At 50.4% G+C, this 15,379-nt stretch overlaps 1 protein-coding gene across 1 annotated transcript in view; it reads right to left on the bottom strand.

The window, feature by feature from the left end:
- Positions 1-6,234: 6,234 nt before the first annotated feature.
- GPC3 (glypican 3) overlaps positions 6,235-15,379 on the bottom strand; it is a 147,348-nt gene continuing 138,203 nt past the window's right edge. Inside the window, exon 8 of the mRNA XM_009331761.1 lies at positions 6,235-6,410. Within this exon, the coding sequence (XP_009330036.1) occupies positions 6,235-6,410 (176 nt within the window). The remainder of the gene's footprint in view (positions 6,411-15,379) is intronic.

Raw genomic sequence — 15,379 nt, forward strand, 5'->3', positions numbered from 1 at the left:
CTCCACAACAAACCCATTTCACACCACGGGAAAGGTCACCACTTTAATCCACTTCTGGGTGGAATGTACACAAACGTCATTCTTCTTAACATCTGTAATTAAACAGCCCCTTGCTTTGCTATCCAGACCGTGTTTATTTTCCCATTTGCTAACATGGTGGATGGTAATATAATATGACACTGAAGGGATACAGGCTGCTACAGGCAGGCTTTCAACTTCTTGTTAGTGATTTGCCTGCAGAGAGCTGGATGCAAAGGGTGGTTGTGCCGCTCGGATCCAGCAGCGATTTCCTTTCTGGATGTGCAGCATCTTTGCACGCTGAAATAATAACAGCAAAAAGGACAGCGAAAGCAAACAAAAACTGCTGGCAGAGATCCCCAAACGTGTTGACTTGCTGCAAGCAGTTGTTGAGGTCTCTGCTGGGCTCCTACGAGGGAGGTGACAGCCACTAAACTGGGGCATAGAGGCTAGGTCTGTACTTCTGCTATGGAAAAATCTGATGTTCAACACTGGGAACGTGCTGGAGCATTCGGCAGAACTCTTCTGTGTCCCTGTGGCCAACAAGGAGCATCTGAAATAACCCTGAGTAGTCCCTAACGGGGCCCTTTCTTTCCCACAAAGTGCTCTTGGGTACCAGCGCCAGCTCCCACCCCACTGCACAATGCCCGGGAGGAAAAAACCCACAGCAGCAAGCATTTTTTTTTCCTCTCCAAAGTTTTTGGTCTGCAGGGCCGGCACACGCTTCACGGGGAGCCTTGCCGGGAACCGGGCACGATGGCTTTCATGGGAATGGTGTTAGCCCTCAGGAAGGGCTGTGGGACACAGCGCTTTGCAGCCCAGAGGCATGGATGTGTACTTCAGATCCTAGCAAGCTCTCAGAAAAAAACACCAAGATGTTTATTTACAAAAGGATACAATGTTTGACAAAATAAACTATATTTGATTAATACTGACTGCTTTTCTGTTTGTTTTTTTTTTAAGGCAGCAAATTTGCTGACTGTATAAACATGCCAGAGCCGCTTCATCTGCCTATATCAAAATTTCAGTTAGCTCACCTCTGGGCAATGTCCTTCAGTAACATTTTGACAAGCTTATTTAGGGAGTTGTTTGTGGGTTTGGTTTGTTGGGGTTTTTTCCCCACTTTTACTTCTTAGTGAGGTCTCCCATGAGCAAGCCACAGGCTGGAGCTGAACGAAACCCACCACTTGTCTTCACACGGAGAGTTTCACTGTGTCCCTAATAGAAAATCCAAATTCCCATGCTGAGGACCAGTGAGCACCCTTCAACGTGATGGTTTTACCTCATTCCTCTGGCTGAGGATTTCACCCCCCCAACACCTCCATACCTGGCTCCTTGCTAAAGCAACAAATAACGCACAAGAAGGATTTGTGAATTTGCTGATGTCCAGCCGAGTCAATCCCAGCTGTGGAGCTCACACTGAAAAATCACTGGGTTTCTGGGAACGGACACCTGCTTCTGGAGTGTGTGGCTCGTGATCTGGTAAAGCTTTAGCAGTATTTGTCAATCATTAAGCTTCAGTGCTGCTGGAAAGGTCAGGGAAATTCCCACCAAAGCACCCAAATGTTTGGGAACCAAATGATATTTCTGAGATGCTTTAGCTTAGGTGAGCTAGATGGCCTTCAGGGCAGGACTCGTCCAGTGGACTTGGCCATGCCTGGTCCCACCACCAAGCTACGTGCTCTGAGGTTGGAAGGAGGCGTCTCAGCAGCGCACGTGTGTCTGTTTCGAGCATTTTGAGGTCTTTGTGTGGTTTCCTGTATTTTACTTTAGAGACTTATGCAACATCCTACGTCTGGTCCCCGTCTGCTCGTCACCCTGCTCCTCCTGCCTCTTCTGCCCCGGGACTGCCCCCACACACACACCCCTCCGCGTGGCTGAGAAGGTCTCACCATGGACCAGCAGCTGCCGAGAAAGCAGGGCAAGGAGGCAGTGCAAGGCGGTCACCTCCTCCCCTCCCAACACAGCAGTCCCCAGCATGCCACCTTGCCAGGACCCTGGCCTGTGCCCCAACCGGGCGCCCCCGAAGTTGGGGACCAGCTGGGAATTGCCCTCTCGGTTGGTGGCATCTCCCTTGCCGTACCCGTAGCTCAGCATGCACCCGTTTTGACTCAAAAGCAAATCAAAACACCTGACAGTACAGGATTATGCGTGTCCCCCTTATGCAAACCTGCAGGAACACCCCTGTGTCCAGCTGCCACATTTGCAGACACAGCTGGTGCTCTCTGCATCCTCCGTGCAAGGGGGATTTTGTTTCGGTTGGAAGCCCCAGTGAATCCAGTCCCACATCCCCACTGGGTCCCCGCTCCAGAGCGCTTGAGGGCTTTGCTCACGGAGATGAACGAGCAATTCTGAAAAACTCCCTGAAAAACAAAACTGAGACACTTCCCAAAACAGCACTAGCCATAAGCACCAGCTGTTTCTAGCAGCTGTTAAGTGCGTTAGATTATACCATTCCAGCACTAAACTATTAGTCAATTGATTAATGAACTGAGACTTCCCATCCAACGAAAATATTTTGGTTTTAAATTATAATTTGATGCATGGTTAGTACAGAAATACATTACACATGCTAAGCACATGTTTGCATCTCATCACCACCCTCAGACACAGGGAAAGGTGCCGGCTTCGCCACCTTTTCAAGGCTGCTTGCAAACCCACCCAGAGATGCAATGGCTTTGCAGGCAGCGTGATGCTGCTCACTCCTGCCCGCACACAGGATGTGCACGGTGGCGGCAGCCTCCTGGCCACCCCGTTGCTGCCACTGGAGTTTAATGAGAGCTGCCAAACCGGCCAGGAAGCGTTAAGGTTAACTGGCAGGGGGTAAGGGCTCGACCACCTGCGACTGGAAACCTTCCCCAAGGTCGCCGGGCCTTCAGCTGGCGCTGGCACAAGGCGACAAGCCCACGAGGCACTGTCAGGACAGGGTGCTGGCAGACGGAGGGCAGCCGTGTTGCACCGACGAGCCTGTGGCTCTGCACGGGGAAACTCAGAGTCAGCAACAGCTCAGGACCGGCTCTGGGTTTCACTGCAGGGCTGGAAATTATCTAGAAAAGGGTTTTTTTCCGACTTTTTTTTTTTCCAGAAGCACCTCCATGACATAAACCTCTCTGTTCAGCTGCTTTTCCTGCTGGCAGAAAACCAGACAGATATTTACTCTGGCCACACGCCTCACTGGCCGGATGCGGCCACCGCCGGTGCCGGAGCCACATCACCGCATTATCAGGGTGCTGTGAGCACAGCCGAGACGCTCCCCCGGCACCTACCATCAGCTGAAGCCCCGCACCTCCTTGACTCGTATAAATACATTAGTGTATATATGATACATATACTCATTACTTATATATATAATAATAATAAAGAAAAATTGAAATGATCTCGACTGTGTGTTAGCGATTAAAACGGTGAGCCCTGGGACAAGGTGTGGAGCTCCAGATACACATGCACAGGGGAGGTGACAGTGCCCATCTCCTGATGGACATGTCCCATCCCATGGCAAAACAGGTCACACAATTATTCCTTATTTCTCATGACATGGGAATGAAACATTGCCCAAAACTGAACGCCAGCTTTACTCCACCTTGGTGGTCAGAACACCCCTTGCAAAGCCCCTGTTAAAACATGTGCACAAACCTGCTGCAGGGTAAAATTCAACAGCTTTTCTTCAAGTTATAATGCGTTATTTTATAAACTGGCAGGTAGCGGGCTCAAAGGCTGTTTTTTTGTGATGTCTTATCGTAACAAAGTCTCCAACAAGCACAGCTTTGCTAAACAGCACGTGCATGCAACAGCAAACCGGGCTCAGCACGCTACAGAGGGGTCTTCTGCTGACAAGCATCAGCATTGCACTGCAGTGATGCAGAGTGGGAAACCCAGCAGGCTTTGTGTGACACACAGCAAGGGACAGCCCACGCCGTCTTCCTAAGAGAGAAAGAAAGCACGCTGGACTCGCACTGCAGAAGAGCCGGTGCCACCATCCCATCCTGCTGCTTATCTAAGGAAGAAGCAGCACACGGAATTATTTCTGACACGGTATTAGAGGCGAGAACGTCCCTGTGCTGGTACCAGGGATACCTGGTGAGGCAGAGGCAGCACATCATCTCCAAACAAACCCAGCAGCCTGCTCCCACCCCCAGCGCTCCAGGAGGATGAAAGGAAATGATCAGAAGGGAAGAAGCGATGGGAATTCAAGTGGCTCTAATAAAATATTCCCTTTGGTGGAGCAGAGGCTCATGGGCACAGCCAGCTGTGGCGCGGAGAGCAAGGATGATGGGGAGAGCTGGGCCAACGCGAGAGCAAAGCAGCAGGAGGGTGAAGAAACGCCTCTGCCAGCAACGCCGATGGCTCTGCCCCACGTCACCCCCGTGCACCGGGACCCCTTCGACCCGAGGGCTCCCCACCAAGCAGCAATCCCGACAGACGGAGAGGATTGCAATTTGATTTGTTATCATGTAAAATACAAATACACGTATACAAATACACATCACACCGGCATGGATGTAAAAAAATCAGCACTTACAGGAATACTGTACGGCATCAGCGCTGCCCAAACATCCCTGGTGCTCACCCTGATGCGGATGGGCCACGAGGGGTCTGAAACCCAGAGGAAAGCTCTCTGACCGTTAACCAGCAGGTCACACCGGAGCTTAGCCCAGATCTGCTCCTCTCCATCAGGAGCGGTGAACTGGGAGTTAACATCCCCTGGCAGAGAAGCAGGGTGAGCAGCCACCTCTCCCTCTGCCACGGCTTGTGAAGCACTTCATGGAGTTGCAAAGCTTCAAATCAGGGGCAGCCAGATCAGCTCCACCACTTCAAAGTAAGAACAGGCGAAGTTTCCACTCTCCAAACCATCTGATTGCATGGTTTGGATTTATCTACTTTCTCCCAAACATAAAGTTGCTTTTAAAAAGGTCTCAGGCACAGAAATATCTAAAGCATGCACATGTGTGTGAGCGTGTGCGTGCATGCGTACATGCACACACTGCAGCTTAAGATACAGCGGATATAATCACCCTAGTAAAGGCAGCATCTTAAACACAAATATGCAACCATTTTGGCCAGGAACCAAACCAAACCAAACACTCCCTGGCCCCAGCCCATCCGTTTAATCAGACTAAGCCAAGCCTTTCCATGGTGCACCTGAGCTGGGCACTGATGGCCTTTCCAGGCTGCCCACTCCAGGAACAAGGCAGAGCATCGCCTCGCACACATGGGAGGCTACTTCCAGCACACTGTTTATAGAGCAACTGACCTTTATTTTAGAGATAGCTTAAGTGAAGTAACATGCAAAGAAACACGTGAGTAAGAGTCTCATCTGCCTCAGGCTCCTGCAAATCCTTTTCTTTTCCTTCCTTATAGCACAATGCATTGGACGCCCGTTATTCATCCCCATAAAGCACACTGTACATCCACGCTGTCTGTCCTTTGGCTGGAGCTGTGTTTGCAGATTTCCCGTGGGAAAGGAGGTGCTTTGCTTCTGAAGAATAAAACCAGGGCATTGCATGGGCCACGGGGATGCTGGAGGGGACTGGCCGCCTGCACTGAAGGGCTTCGCAGGACCTGGCTGGGAGGTGAGCAGCAAAACCATCTGCAACTTGCCACAATGTGCTTCGTGCCCATGGGAGCATGTCTCCACGACAATCCCGGCGCACGACAACTCCTCTTCCGCAGCATCTTTCCTCCTGCCGTATGTCTGACCTTCTCTCTCCCCTGTCTTCACGCACCCTCCGTACCATGTGCCTGGCCAGATTCCTAGGGGTGAGCCTTGAATTTGGACTAAGTACAAAAACTGCCTGAACTACAGACAAAATCTGTATTAAGTCAACTAGGATGATATTTGCTGAGAGTATTTCATAAATCGTAGGTGTTCTGTACCCCATGCAGGTTCGAACAACTCAAGATGAAATATGGTCTTCAACTTAACAGCAATGGAGAACTCAGTCTTCAAAAGCTGCGAGGAACACAATTTAATATCAACCTTCTTATATTAAACAGGATTATCTTTAAAAAGCACTGTTACGTATTTACTAGTTTACCATGAACAAACACTTTTTTAGGGTTTTTTTTTTTGTGTGAAGATACCATATTCTTTTATAAAACCAACTCAAGTAATTTGCCCTGTCTTTGGAAATGTGCATATATTTCAGGAGAGGTTCCGAATGTCTTCCTCATTAAAAAAAGGCATGGAGAGACACTGAGCGATGCCGCCGGCACCGCTCACGGCTGGTGGCCCAGCAGCAGCGGCAGGAGCAGGGTGACGGCAGCGGCAGGGCCGGGGCGGGGGGCCGTGCTCCCAGAGTTGCTGCTGGGGACCGCGGTGCCGTCTTTGCTTTGCTGATTCAGAAGCTGCTTGTTTGCAGAGGCATCATCCATATCCAGGTCATAGGCCAGCTCTGAAAGCAGAAGGGGAGAGGTGGTTAATAACAGGCAGCGCGTGCCGGCATCCCAACGCATGGCACATCCAGCCCCCACCAGCACTGGGGTCCCCGGGGCAGCCCGTGCCGGCAGCCGGGGACAGCTGGGTCCGAGTGCAGCCGAAGGCATCGCAGCAGGGGTGGATGGGCCAGAAGAGCTTAGCAAACGTCTTGTCAGTCCTGCACCCAGCCCCGGTCCCAGAGCACCTCCCAGTACCCTACACCAAACCTTATGCTTGGAAAGACAAAAAAATCACAACTATAAGGTGCCCCAGTAAGAAAACAGAAGAGATAAGGAGATCTGGTTTACTGGACAGCTACTCCCAAAGAAAATCAGCTGAGCTTCGGAGCGGGTGTTTAGCAATGCAAACTGTGTCTGCTCCCCAGACACTGCAAGGATGGGTGCAGGAGTGAGGAAATCCAGGCAAGCACAAATAGTCCCCCCAAACCCAGAGGCAGCACAAGGCCTTGCTCACCAAATACCTCCTGGTTTGAGGACCCGAGGAGCTCTGCATTTCTGCATTACTGCAGTCTTACGTAAGTGTGTGCAAAATATGCTCCTCGCAGCACTTACAACATATCCATCCCATCCCCTGTCCACCTCATCAAAGCGCTGGAGAGCGCGGAATGTGAATGGGTCACGCACCCCGGGCATGCTGGTGTTACAACATGGGGACTTTGAGGTGAAGCACATGGGATCTCCAACCCAAGAAAATGTCCAGTATAAAAGTTTTGAAAGTCGTGGCAGAGGAGCGTGACATTAACAGGGGAAAACCTTGTGACAACCATCACTGGCTGCAAAGGACCTGCTGAGCAGTACGTCACAGTTGCCCTTGTCCCTCTGGGACAGGGAGGAATAAAAAAGTCCAAATAGACAATGTGGAAAGGCAAGAAACCAGCAATTCTCAGGGCTGAGGACAAAAAGCAAAAGGTGTTTTAAGATGCCATTAGCCAGATCCACCTGGGGTGTTTGCACCTGCCAAGCATCTGGACCGAGAGGGTGCACCCATGGTTGATTCAAGGCAATGGGTCTCGCTCCCCTTCTCGTGCTGCTGCCATCTCCTTCCAGGGTCCAGGTTTCTCGCCTGGATGGGAATCAGTTAGGCCTGTTTGTCTCATCCCCAGAGCCTGTCCTTTGGAAGTGGAGGAAGCTGGTGGTTTCCATCAGAAGAGACCCTGGCTCAAGCCTTTCACAAGCCTTCGTAGATCACCAGCATCCTGACAGGTTTGGATCATCCCACCCCACCCCTGAGAAAGAATCCAAGAGGCTGAATAAACACTCCAGCTAAAAACCACCACATCAATCCAAGGAGCACCACTGCCAAGGCAAACAGGCAGTATTTCTTAATCAAAAATACCCAAACACTGCAAAACAAAAGCATAACGATGTTAGTATGACAAGTGAGTCAGCCCAGGCCATCAAAGAGGGTCAGAAATGGCTGAACAGGAGCAGATTTCCACGCACACAAAGGGCCAGGTGCAAGAAAAACCCGCCTGGTAAACTGACTTCTCCAGGAGATTCCCACAGATACTGGGATTCCTCTTCTCCACAACTTTCCTGCTTTTATTCTTAAGAGTATAGATATGCTGCTGTCCTCCAGAGCTGCACGCCCGTGGGCAGAGCAGGAAAAGGTGCCACCACGAAAGGGATGCGCCAGGAGGCCACCTCTGCCCATCCCGGGCTGCTTTCCAAGCACAGAAAGTCCCTCTGGCACAAGGCATGCTCAGGCTTCGGGGCAGTTTGGGAGCAGCCTGGCTGCACCATCGTATTTTCCCAAGCTCATTTCTGCAGAATAAGTGAAGGGATTTTAGTTAATAAAATCACAGCAGATATTATTTTGCAGTTGGTTGTTTTACACAAGACTCCTCAGCTGGTACAGCATCCTGTCAGGGCAACGATGGCCGGCCCTGGTGTGTTTGGGAAGGTGTTTCCACACACTCCAAAGACTCCTAAAACCTAAAAGACGCCCCATGGGGTCACAGTGCCATCAGGCACCTGTGTGCTTCCAGGCCAGCGATCTGCAGCCGGTCAGCAGAGCTTTTGGGGCAGAATATTCTCTTATTGGACATCCTAGCAAAAACTAAAAAAAATCCACGGGAACTGAGTAACTACCCTTGCCTTCAGTTTAGAAAAGAAACTTGAAACAAGCGCGTTTCAGCAAGGTCCTTAACAGCACAAAGGGTTTTGACGTTCCCTTTTAAAGGTACGTAATTTATGAAATGCGAGTTCCTGCGTGGTTCGCAATGCAGCAGCTGAATCATTTTGGAAACATTCAGCCAAAGCATACCAAAATGATCATTTCAGACGTATTCTTTTACATGGGAATTTTTCATATTCTGGGATTTCACCTGAATTTGAGTGAGGGTAATTTTTTAAATCGTGGCATTGCACCCAAATGGGAATGGCGATTCTCTCATTCATCCTCTTTGACCAAATTGAAGAGAAGGGAACAGAAACCCTCTTGTCATCAGAGATTTGAGAGCTATTTTCCTAGCCTTGTTTAACTGCTTCAGAAGTTTAGTGCTTGGGTATGCCGTTTGTATCCGCTGTTCCTTCCATTGTTTCCTTCTCTGGGCTTATTTGTGCCCAATAGTATTTTTAGGCTTGATGGATTTAGCCATACATCTTTTATTTTGTATTAATAATGGATCTGTAACTCTTGCAAATCCCTTTCACTTAACTTCTACTGACCTTTGGCACATAGGAGGAAAGGAAAATAAAAAGTATTAGCCTCTAACAGACCAGAGGCAGCTGATAACCAGGTCCGGCCAATAACAACATTAAAAATAATAATAATACTAACAACAACAACAACAATAATTCAAATCCAGGAATCCAAATTAGCAAATGCTCCTAAGCAGGTACTTCTTGAGAGGGCTTCATTACGGTTTCCAGCCTTCGTTAGGATCCCTGGTTAGTCCAGGTCACCTCCTGCTCCCACAGCTGCCAGGAGAGAAGGAGCCGCAGCACCAGGGATGGAGCTGCAGGATGGCTGGTGGGGTAACAGAAACTCACCTCTCACATATGCCATTTCGGTCACTTCCACCCAAAACTCTGCCTCTATGCTGCAAAATAACGCCAGAGAAGCTGCTCCTGCACCTCCCCGCTCACCAGCCATCTTCTACATTAAACGTCTCCGCTGCCCCAGATGTGATCACCCACTTAATTTGCAATAGTTTCTGCTACAAAGTGGCCCTTTGGCCTGCTAAAGCTTTTTTTTTGGGGGGGGGGAAACTAGAAAAATCTGTTTCTGTTTATAATCAGTTGGAGTCCAGAGGGTATTCCCAACAATCTGCACTAATTACGTATTCAATCTTCATTCATTTTGGCCCCTCTTGTCCTCTGGGCTGCGGATTAGATAATCCCCTTAAAATAATAGTCAATCATTAGCTCTGCTTTTTTTTTTTCCTGCATGCAAGCCAAGCAAGCGTGCCGTGCCGTTTCCCGGAGTCCTTACGCAGCTGGTGAAAGGTCTCCAGCCGAACACAAGCTGGTCCCTCCGGAAGCATCTTTTGTAACAAAAGCCCCTCTAACACAAAGCTCCTGCGCTTTGCTCCCAGGACGGCAAAAGCTTCAATGGTCTCGCACTGTGGATGACAAAACCTGCTGCCAGCTCTACAACATGCACTTTCCGCACCCGCAAAATGAAGCGGCGGCATTTTTCCACGGATTAGGACTAGAATTAGGCGTACCGACTCTGCACAAGCTTATCGGGCAGGAATCATTAAAAAACTCTTCTTGCTGAACCACACTAGCTTTGGAGACAGCTACAAAAGACGGCTGAACTGCGAGGAGATTGGTTTTTGAGTTGACATAAAAGTCCCGTGGTAGCTGGCGCAGAAGCCGGGAGGATGAGTACTGGCACGCAGGCAGTGTTACCCTGTGCCATCCACCGCTGCCTACCGAAACATCCCTTTTCACCCCTAAAAGGGCAACACAGTCTTAAGCAAAGAACTGACAGCAAATGCCTCTCCGGCAAATGACCTCCGAGAGGACACTGCCGGCTCCCGCGGGCTGGCTCGGCTGCTGCCCAGAGCCCAGAGCCAGGGAATGTCATCTCACAGGCAGGCATCTGGGCTGCCCGCCTGCCAAGCCTGCCCCGGCAGATGGCTCCAGCGATGGACCTAATATAGTAACAGAGTCGTAACTGATGGCCACGCATGACAACCGCTTTGTGGTGTCACTTGTTGGATCTGCTGGTGCCCCACGCAGCGGCGACGGGTGCGAAGAGGATCCCCACACGGGCAAAACCATTGTGCCTAACGCAGCGTGTTCACCAAACGAGGCTGCCAAATGGGCCAAAGCACTTGCGGGGACGTGGTGATGGCCCTTGTTTGCAAATGATGGAAAGTCTGTGGTGTGAAGGGACCAGGGAATGGATCGTGACCATGTGTTTCCAATAAGCACAAAACGCATCGAGTCGAAACGTCAGAGACAAGTCGGGCAGCTTGGCAAGCTCCTGCAGCTCTCATGGTCAGTTGTGAACATCTGCCTGCGCATGTCCTTCAGGATTTGTCTAGGAACGCACATGCTACCATTGCCAACAAAAATTAGAATCCTCTCTGGGGTGCATCGCTTTATTTAGTTTTTTTAGGCAGCAAGCCTCATCAATGTGGGGCACAAGTTGCCAATAGATGCAGTAGACTCTGGCTGTCTCCAAAGCAAGACTGGTTTTCTTAAAGGGATAGGTGTTTGAGTCAAGCCCAAGCTGTTGACTCATTACAAGGTGAAGCCTAAGAGCCTGTAATCCCACAGATCAGACTGCCTGGCCCTGGCTCCCAAGTCTCTCCATCTCTACAGCACCAACCACTTCACTCTCACAGGTGTTTGCACCTGAAATCTAGAACAGTCCAATTTCATCCCAAACTATTCCTGTTGGAACACAAAAAGCTCTGCTCACTTCAGCCTCCAGCTACCTGGCTTTCTCATGTAAACAGCTCATACTACAAACACACCTCTGCATCCACAAAGACGACGTCTGAACGCATCCATGGAGTTACACAGTCACGACTGCACAGAGAGCACCGGGATCCCCAACCCTCTGCTTCTCCAAAACACCTTAAACTCTTCCAAATGCCTAGCCAAACACGGTTTCATCTCACCAGGGAGGTTTTGCCCTCTGGCTTATTACCACTAAAATCCTGGAGCACCAACAGGTTTGCCAGTTGTCTTCTTGCGCAATGGGCTGCAACAGCCCAGCCATAGGTGCGGCCGCGCCAGCATGTAATTAAAGCGCTGAGCCGGGGCTGGCCACGATGCTTGTGTTGGCATGGTTGTGAGATCACCGAGATGGATGCGCAGCATGTGCATGGTCTTGTGCCTCTGCTTTTCCACCTCCCCCGCAGCAATTTAGGAGGTGCGGCTCTTGGCAATACAGATTTGGAAAAAAAAGAAGAAAAAATCCGGCTCAACACCATCCTGCTGCCGTCGGCAACGTGGCCGAGGGAGCCTGGTGCAGCTCAGCAGCGAGCGGTAAAACCAACTTCCTGGGCAGAAACCCAAGGGAATCAGGTTTGAGATTGCTGATTTGCAAACCAAGACTTCTCCCCCGCTCACCTCTTCGACACATCCCGGCTGCCGGTGTGCCGCTGATGGCCTGCAGTCTGCAGCATGTGTTCGCGGGCGACCCGAAGACCACAGGCACCACCATAAAACCAGCACCGATTCGGGGGAAGTTCCCCCGGGATTGAAGCAATCTGGAGGGCAGCAACCAGGTTGATTTGGGGGGACCAAGTTATCTAGCACGGAGAGGTGAGGAAGCTCCAGCTCAGCCCCACACCAGGGGGTGCAACCAGGTGCTGCTCAGGGTACACGAGGCAATCGGCCATAAGCTCTGAGAGGCAGCCAGTATGCGCACCCTGGCTCCCCAACCTCCAGCACTACCACAGAAGTCTCGTCCACGATGTCCTCAAGCTTTCAAAGGGGCAAAGGGACAAAACACCCCCAAAAACCCAACACATCACATGGCACAGGCAGACGGGCTGCACCATGACCCCAATTCAAGCGACTACTCCTCCAACCCACCTTGGCCAGAGGCTGGTGGTGAAAAGGGCTATCATTTATGACCTGGGCCTATGTTTACTTTGGAAACGTACTCATTAAATTCCTCTTTGCTCCTTGGTGTGCTGTGGATTTACCCCGAAGAGAATCTGGCATCTGCAATTGCATTAATCATTTTCCCTTTGGCAGCAAGTGAAAGAGTTTCTGAACTGTACTCGCAGAGTAGAGCCACAAACATATGTTTAGCAAAATGCGCTCATGTAATCTATTAAAAATTAACAAATCTCATTAGCATTATTATATGGAAGTGCCGGAGTCCTTGTAGTTTGATGATGAAGCAGCACGCCCCGGTCTGATTTCCAGCTGTACTGTCCAGAAAAAGAGCTGCTACCTAAAGGAATTAGGAGAGAAGAACTGAAAAATAGGGAGCTAAACATAGACAGCCAAAAGCATCTACAAAGGCAGGAGTCAAGAAAGAAAAAGAGGAAAAGCTGGAAACAGAAGAGTATGAATGGAAGTGAAGTGATTTATGAGGTAGCAATATAGGACTGGGTCAGGCAATGTTTCTGCAGATCACCCATGTATCTCAGCCCACCCAGTTGTGGCGTCAACCTCTCCCTCTTTGGAGACCTTCAAGGTCTAAGCCCACAAAGCGATCCCTTCTGATCACTCCACTTGCACCTGAGACATCTCAGAACAGCCTTGATTTTGGGAGGCAACGTTCCCAGTGACAACAGAGCAAAATGAAAAGCTTCAAATTTCCTCTAATGACCAAAAACATCATCATCACACCAAAACAAAATTTTCTCTTTCATCTTTGCTCCCCCAAAAGCTCTTTGCTACGGCATGACCAGGACAGGCAGCTCTTGCTTGCTACCTGCTGGCCTTCAACTTTCCAAGCTCGGGACATTTAGTGACATTCATGTACTAGCCAGACCTGCCAAGACACAGTCCTAAGGGGAACGGCAATGGTCCCTGCCTTCCAGATGCCAGCTGCTAAAAGCAGCCCTCAAGGCAGAATGATGTTTTTCAATGCTTGATCAGAAAACCCATGGTGGTGTTACGGCACCCAGGAACATCTGACACCCTCCTTTGTGACTCACCGCGTGCGGAAACCAGACTCAAGTGGGGCCCAGGACACGGAGACCAGGGTTCGTGGCATTCATTCTCCAAGTAGGCAAGCAGAAACGTGCCTCTTTGATCAGAAGGGACCAGGACTTTGTGCAATGTCTACGCTTAGTCAAAAACCCCTGGACATCCATCATTCCCTTATTCTTGTAAGGAGAAGAAAAATCAAAGGTGGCTGGTGTTTTGTTCCTTGAGCATGCATGTAAAGAAAGCACCTGAGCAGTGCTCCCAGCCCGGGGATCAAACTGACAGAGACTCCACCAGGCTACAACTCATGACGCCAAGGAAAATATCTGGAGTGAGATTGCAGGTCATAACCCAAGAATTTGGGTTGGGCATGGACATACCTGCTCAGCCCACAGGTGGAGCTGGCAGATAGGCTCAGGCATGGCGGTTCACACACATCTGCTCAGCCTGCCTCCACTCCTGGAGAAACTCCCCGAGGTTTTGTGCTCTTACACTGCCCAGGATCACCGGTGCAGATGGAGAGCAAGCTCCCCCTGCCCGTGCTGGGGGAACGTTTGCGGAGCACAGGTTGAGGTGAGAGTGCTGCCAAGGGAAGTGAGCCGAGAGGCTACAGCACTGCCCGGCTTCTTTAATTGCGTTAAGCTGCTAAAATAAATAAATAAATAAATAAAATAAACCCTGGCTCTGCATTAAAACAACATTAAAGTGACTTCAACCTATAAAAACGGGGTAATGCAGGAGGCCCTGGGAAACATCACTGTACCCGACTTTCCCACTTTATATAGAAAAAGAAGGGTTGGGTTCATAGGCTGGAACTTTTTAACAGCTTCGGGTCATGTTCCCTGTGCTGCGTGCTGGAAGAAGCCCCAGGAACAGCCACTGAAGTCTGAAACCAGGACCTGGCTTTGCACTACCTTCTGCATGGCTGCAGAGAAAGACCCAAATTAAACCCAGCTGTTTACCAGGTGCGTGTAACATCTGATGCAAAACCGGGGCCGATTCCTGCTTCTTGCCTCCCTTCCAGACCAAGAGCAAACCCTGGGCCCAAAGCACCACTGGAACGATGGTGCTGAAAGCTAGAGCTGGACAGCAGTGGTAGCTCCGATGGAAAACCCAGCGTCATCCCAGCTGAACACCAGGACACCGTGGCTGCGGTGCTCAGGCTGTGCCAGTTCCATCTCCTCACACTTGCTCTTTCCTGGGAGCCATGGGGCTCCCCATCATGCTTGGGGACCTGCGGCTGGGACCTCGTCAAACCAGTGCTCAGGGCTGGGACCACAGTGGAGCTCAAGGAGACCACCTTGGCTGTGTCTACCCCAGGAGGAGGGAGCAAGGGAGGGAGGGGATCAGCCCCGGGCTCCTGCCCAGCACCTCCCCAGGTCAGCTTGTACGTGCAGCCACAGAGGGTACCCGGGATGGTGCCGTGCAGCTCATGTGGGAGCACGCAAATTGCTCTGGTGACACATCCATCGGCACAGCAGTGAAACAAGGAGATGACAACACAAGAGAACTCTGAGGTCCAAATCCACAAATGCCTCCCCTTCCATCCTATCTGTAGCACTCATGGCTCAGTCTCAGGAATGTCACAATTATGGTGGAAAATCAAAATAAAAAGGCTACGTAATCCACTTTGTAAATCTCTTGAAAAATACAAAATCCTCTCTAAAACAGATTACAGAGATTAGAGATAAAAGTTTCCTGGAAATCAAGAATTGCATTTCAGCCTCCCTCCTCTCCCACCCTCCCAGGAAAGGGAAAAGAGATGGGTTCGTGCCCTGCACCACCCCACCGCATTCCTCCTCGGCCATCACCCCGGCCTCGGGGAGCAACGGCAGCTTCCTCCAGCCCCTGA

This window comes from Pygoscelis adeliae, unplaced genomic scaffold (genome assembly GCF_000699105.1).
Source record: "Pygoscelis adeliae isolate BGI_AS28 unplaced genomic scaffold, ASM69910v1 Scaffold79, whole genome shotgun sequence".
NCBI lineage: Eukaryota > Metazoa > Chordata > Aves > Sphenisciformes > Spheniscidae > Pygoscelis > Pygoscelis adeliae.